The sequence below is a fragment of the Nesoenas mayeri genome (genome assembly GCF_963082525.1).
Source record: "Nesoenas mayeri genome assembly, chromosome: 30".
Classification (NCBI taxonomy): domain Eukaryota; kingdom Metazoa; phylum Chordata; class Aves; order Columbiformes; family Columbidae; genus Nesoenas; species Nesoenas mayeri.
In genome coordinates this window covers 1,326,856-1,333,117 of record NC_137564.1, presented here as the reverse complement: position 1 = coordinate 1,333,117, position 6,262 = coordinate 1,326,856, and the positions used below count along the sequence as shown (strand labels likewise).

The 6,262-nt window shown below is 71.0% G+C and overlaps 1 protein-coding gene across 1 annotated transcript; it reads right to left on the bottom strand.

Moving 5' to 3' along the window:
- Positions 1 to 1,155: 1,155 nt before the first annotated feature.
- Positions 1,156 to 4,955, bottom strand: EFNA4 (ephrin A4; the record flags this gene model as incomplete). The annotated part of the gene is made up of 5 exons (XM_080361120.1): positions 1,156 to 1,244; positions 1,322 to 1,381; positions 1,517 to 1,585; positions 2,515 to 2,807; positions 4,843 to 4,955. The coding sequence occupies 5 exons, from the start codon at positions 4,953 to 4,955 to the stop codon at positions 1,156 to 1,158; spliced, it is 624 nt and encodes a 207-aa protein (XP_080217246.1).
- Between the last annotated feature and the right edge of the window lie 1,307 nt (positions 4,956 to 6,262).

Here is a 6,262-nt window from a genome sequence, read left to right as displayed (position 1 = left end):
CGCCGGCACCGTGACCGCGGCCTCGCTGTGACACCAGCCACCGCGGTGACGCGGTGACAAAGGGTGACACCGCAACCGCGGCCACCGCGCTAACGGGGTACGGACAGACGGATGGAGGAGCAGCACCCCAAGGTGGGGTGGGACCAGAGTGCCCAGGCGGGGGGTGCGGGTGAGCGACCCCCCAACTCCGTCACCCCTTGTCCCTGTCTCTTATCAGGCTCCGCTACCGGGCACTAATTGCCAGCAGTTCATCTGTAATTAAAGCTCTCCCTGTGACATGAGCTGATGTCTCAATATCAAAACGCTGCAATTAAAGCAGCCCCCGAATTAAAAGGTCGTGGCGAGAGGCGCAGGGACCCCCAAGGAGTGGGGGCTGTACCCCAGAAAGGATGGGGACCCGGGGCAGGAGGGGACGTGGGGACAGCAGGGAGGTGGCCATGGGCGGGAGGGGACCATGGTGACATGGCCATGGGCAGGAGGGGACAATGGAGCATGGATAAGGGCAGGAGGGGACCAGGGGCAGGAGGGGGCCATGGTGACATGGGCACGGGCAGGAGGTGGCAATGGGGACGTGGCTAATGGCGGGGGGGACCGCAGGGCCGCGGGCCGCACAGCCCGAGGGCGCAGCGATCTTGCAAACAACTGTATTTTGCTCGGCTCAGTCACTACCAGGGGTTAAAACCAAACCGTAGGGGCCGGTGACGGCGGGGAGGGGGACGCGTCTTCCCAGAAGACAGATCCATGTGTCCTCGCCGGAGGACAAGGCAGCGCGGGGGTGCCCGGGGGAGCTGCCGCCCCGCTCCGGGGCCTGGGGGTCCCCGGTCCCCTGTGGTGGGGTCCATCGGGGAAGGCACGAGATGAGGTGACGGCCCCGGGGCAGCGCAGGCGCCCGCCGGGGTGCGGCGATGCCGGCGGGAGGTCCCTGGGAGGGAGGGAGAGAGCCCGGTCAGGGGACACTGCGACCAGGGGCACCCAGACCCCCGTGTCCCCCGCTCACCTTCCAGCCCGGAGCTCCTGGCCCCGGTTCGACTCGGTGTGTCCGGCGGGTGAGTCGTGCCCCGGGGCTGCCTCGCGGGCTCGGAGAGGGACGGCGGTGGAAGAGGAGCCTGGAACCGGGCGCTGGAGCCCGTCCCCGCGCCGCGGGCAGCGCCGGGGTCAGATCCGGAGCAGGGTGAGGAGGGGCAGCGCCAGGCACGGCACACGGGGCCGCAGCGCGGCCGTCACCCCCCGGGCGGGCGCCGCGTCTGCCGGGCAGGAGGAGAGATCAGGGCAAGCCGGTGCCAAAGCCCCCCCCAGCGCCTGGTCCCCGCGCCGTACTCACCCTCTGGCCCCCCGCGCCCGTGGGGCTGCGAATTGGGAACCTCCGTCACCGGCTCGAGCGCTGAAACAAACCCAGTGGTGTCAGTGAGCGGTTCCCCAGGGGGACACGGTGCCCACCCCGGGGCCCCAGTGCAAACCAGTAGCCCCAGTGGGGAGCAGGCTGGCCGCTGCGGTTTCGGGGTGCAGCCGGACTCACTGGTGCCTCTGCAGCAGACGGAGACGCGCAGCTTCAGGCAGCGCCCGGCGCTCTCGGGGCTGGGGACAGCTGGGCAGAGGGGACACATCAGCGGTTCCCCCACGTCGGGACGGGACCCCCCGACGGCCCGTGGGGCCAGAGCCAGGCCTGGGGCGCCCCCTGCCGGCGGACGGCGGCACCGGCACCCCCGCCCCGAGGCACCCAGACCCACCCGTGCACCCCAACCCTGGATGCATCCAGACCCCGGGTGCGCCCCAATCCTCCATGCACCCCAACCCTGGATGCATCCAGACCCCTGGTGCGCCCCAATCCCCCATGCACCCCAACCTTGGTTGCATCCAGACCCCTGGTGCGCCCCAATCCCCCATGCACCCCAACCCTGGCTGCATCCAGAACACCCACCCCATGCACCCCAACCTTGGTTGCATCCAGAATCCACCCTGTTCACCCCAAACCTGCTTGCATCTGGACCCCTGGTGCACCCCAGCACCCCTGTGCACCCCAACTCTTGTTTCATCCAGAATCCGCCCTGTTCACCCCAAGCCCACTTGCACCCCAGCCCTTGTTGCATGCAGACCTCTGGTGCACCCCAACCTTGGTTGCATCCAGAATCCACCTTTTTCACCCCAAAGCCGCATGTACTCCGGTCCTGTTTGCATCCAGAATCCTCCCTGTTCATCCCAAACCCACTTGCACCCCAACCCTTGGCTGCATCCAGAACACCCACCCCATGCACCCCAACCCTGGATGCATCCAGACCCTCACTGCACCCCAATCTTGGTTGCATCCAGAATCCACCCTTTACACCCCAAAGCCACTTGCACCCCAACCCTTGGCTGCATCTTGATCCCGCCTTGTTCACCCAACCCTTGTTGCATCCAGACCCTCACTGCACCCCAAACCCCATCCCACCCACCCTCTGGATGCAGCCGAACCCCAGTGGGACCCCCCAGCCCCGCCGCACCCCACCCCGGCGTGCGTGTCGGGGGGACACTCACAGATGTAGTAATAGGTCTCCCCCGGCTGGAACTCGAAGCCGAGCGAGAAGGGGGTGAAGCGCTGGATCTTCTCGGAGAAGCGGACGGGCCCGAAGGGCGCGTGGGGCCGGTTGCACTCCCAGCGCTTGAAGGCGCCGGGGGTCTCGTAGCAGCCGCGATAACCCTCCCGGTCCACCATGAAGAGCGTGAAGGTCTCGGCGCGGCCGGCGGGCACGGCCGCCTCGTAGTGCGGGCAGTAGATGTCCAGGTAGTCATTGATGGCCACCTGGATGGCGTAGTCGTCCCGTAGGAACCTGCCGGGTGCGGCAAACCGGGGGTCCTGATGTCCCCTACCCTGAAACGGCTCCCGGCCGCTCGGCGCAACCAGGCACGGGCTCGGATTAGCCGCAGGCCACTGGAGCTGAATGGGCTTGGGCGCTGTGGCCGGGGGGGGTCTGGGGCACAAAGCCCCTCGCCCCAGCGCCCATCGGCCCCATGCGACACCTCCTGCTCGGCACGGTGCTGGTGGGGGTGGCTGGTTGGGGTGCAGGGTGTGGGACAGCATGAGCCCACACTTGTGCAAACGGTGCGTGTGGCCGCGCCGGGGGAACAGGCGCACACATATGTGCAAGCACACGCATGTGCAAACGCACACGTATGTGCAACACATGGTCTTGTTTGCCTGGGACAGGTGATGGAGCAAGAGCCGCTCTCCCTCATCCTGGTGTCCATCCCAACCGGATCCCACCGCACACACCAGCCCGGCGGCCTCGCCGGCAGCACCGCGGCGCAATGGCAGGGTCACCCATCCCAGCGGGGCGGGGGGTGCTGGGGACCCCCCAGCCAGCTGCAGCCCGCTCCTCCCGCCCCGGTGCGCGCAGGGGCAGCGTTCGCGCCAGGCGCGGGTTCCTGGCGGCTGCGGCAGAGGCCGGTGCATTAATCACCGGGCCGGCAGCGGTGGCAGCCGGGGAGGCTTGGGCCCCAGCCGGCCCACCGAGGCCGGGGGCTCCGGGCGGACGGGGCCGGGCGCGGGCTCCGCTGACTCACAGCATCGCGCCGGGTGACGCTGGCCAGGACGAGCCCGGGCACGGCCACGGGCTGCCGGGGGCCACCGGGGGCTGACCCTGCGGGGGGCACCCAGCCCCCCTTTCCCCGCGCACCCACGGGTGGTGGGCTCCAGTGTCTCCCATCTGTTGGTCCCCACTCCCATGGAGGGGGAGAAAAGCAGCATCGGTGCCCCCAGCCCTGCCCAGCGCTGCAGGCTGAGGGCACAAGTCCCCGGGTGGGGGGGTGTAGCCCCCAGACCCCCAGAACTGTGCCCTCACCCCACTCCCCAATCCCCCCGAGTTGGAAATGCCTAAAATGGAGGAGCCAGGAGGAGGGACGGGGTCGGACCCCGGTGCCCGGTGATGGCGGAGCCTGCAGGCAGCACCGCGGGCCGGGCAGGGGCCCCCGCCAGCGGGGACATCGGCCACGGGGACCCGCAGCCCTGGCAGTGCCACCCACCCGCTTGATGCCACCCAGTGGGACCCCAGGCTCGGTGCCCACCGGCCCCCACCCAAGCTCAGTGCCACCTGAGGATGAGCAAAGCTCGGTGCCACCAAGGCGACCCACACTTGGCACCACCAGCTCGGTACCGGTGCCACCGGGGCTGCCCATTGGTAGCACCCAGAGCTCAGCATTACCTAGGGGTGCTCAGTGGCTCGGTACCACCTGGTGCTCAGAGCCACCAGCAGCGCCTGGTGCCACCAGTGATGCCCGGTACCACCTGGAGGTACTTACCAGCTCAGTAAAGCCCAGGGCTTGGTAATGCCTGGGGGTGCCCTGTGCCTCGGTACCACCGGGGGCTCAGTAACGCCCCAGGGTGCCCTGTGCCTCGGTACCACCGGGGGCTCAGTAACGCCCAGGGGTGCTCGGTTCCTTGGTACCAATGAGGGCTTGGTAACACCTGGAGGTGCCCGGTGCCTCGGTACCACTGGGGGCTCGGTAACGCCCCGGGGTGCCCTGCACCTTGGTACCACCGGGGGCTCGGTAACGCCCAGGGGTGCCCGGTGCCTCGGTACCACCCAGGGACACTCACCTGCTCGCTGCCACCTGGGGCTCGGTGCCACCGGGGATGCCCGGTGTGCCCGGTACCACCTGGGGGGCGCTCACCGCCTCGGCACCACCCGGTGCTCGGTACCCACCCTCCCGGTATCACCGCTGCTTCCCGGTAGCTCAGCTCCCGCCACCTCCGTCCCCCCAGGAACCCACCTCCCGCCACCGCGACCCTCCCGGGGCTCGGCGGGGCGCACAAAGGCGGCGGGGCCGGGGCCGGGGCCGGGACCGCGGTGGGGGCGGCGGCGCTACCTGGGGTTGCTGCCGTTCCAGTGGACGCCGTGGCGGAGGCCGCGCACCGGCGGCGGCGGCGCCCAGAGCAGCGGCGCCCAGAGCAGGAGCCCGAGCAGCGGCGCGGGGCGCATGGCTCCGCCGGCGGCGGCGGGGGGCGGCGGGGCCGGGGCCGGGGCGGGGGCCGGCGCGGGGAGGGGGCGGCCCGGCACGGCGGGGCTCGGCACGGCCCGACCCGCCCCGCCAACTTCGGGCCAATCCGCGCCGCTGCCGCCGCCCGGCAACTTCCCCGAGTGCCATTAACCCTTTGCGGAATGGGGCGGGGGGGCGGCACCGGGACCGCCACTCGACCGGTATCCCCAGGATCGGGAGCGGGACCGAGGCGGGAATCCCTCCCGCCCACTCGGCATCCCCGGGACCGAGCCGGGAACCCCCCCCACCTACCGGCACCGGGACCGAGCCGGGAACCCCCCCCACCTACCGGCACCGGAACCGAGACCGAGCCGAAAACCCCCCCCACCTACCGGGACCGGGACCGAGACCGAGCCGGGAACCCCTCCCACCTACCGGGACCGGGACCGAGACCGAGCCGGGAACCCCTCCCACCTACCGGGACCGAGCCGGGAACCCCTCCCACCTACCGGCACAGGGACTGAGACCGAGCCGGGAACCCCTCCCACCTACCGGGACCAGGACCGAGCCGGGAACCCCTCCCACCCACCGGGACCGAGACCGGGACCGAGCCGGGAACCCCTCCCACCTACCGGCACCGGGACCGAGCCGGGAACCCCTCCCACCTATTCGGCATCCCCGGGACCGGGACCGAGCCGAGAATCCCTCCCACCCACGGGTACCGGGAGGGGGACCGAGCCGGGAACCTCCCCCACCCACCCGGCCCCCCTCGGGACCGAGCCGGGATTCCCTCCCATCCACCCGGCATCTCCGGGACCGGCAGCTCGGGAACGACCCACCCAACAACCACCGGGACTGGGACCGAGCCAGGAACCCACCCGGCACCCACCGGGACCGGCATCCCGGGATCTACCTGGGACTGACCCGGCACCCGGTTTCCCCAACTAGCACCCACCGGGACCGGCACCCCGTGCACCCCGTGCACCCCGGCCCCGCCCGGGGACCAGCATCCTCAGCACCGGGGCCGGCACCGGGACCTCGGGCACGGACCGGGGACCGGCAGCACCGGGCACCCCCGGCGGCACCTCAGCAACCACGGGGCGCCGGTACCGGCACCTCAGCAACTACCGGGCGCCCGTACCGGGCTCGGCGAGGCGCGGTGAGACCCGGGGTGGGGGTGGGGGTGTATGTGTATGTGACACCGAGTGGCTCTTGCCCACGCGTGTCCGTGCCCACGGGGTGGCGCCTGCACGTGCCCGCGCCCACGTGGCTCCGCGGGAGACCCCCCGCTCCCCCCTCCGCCCCGCCC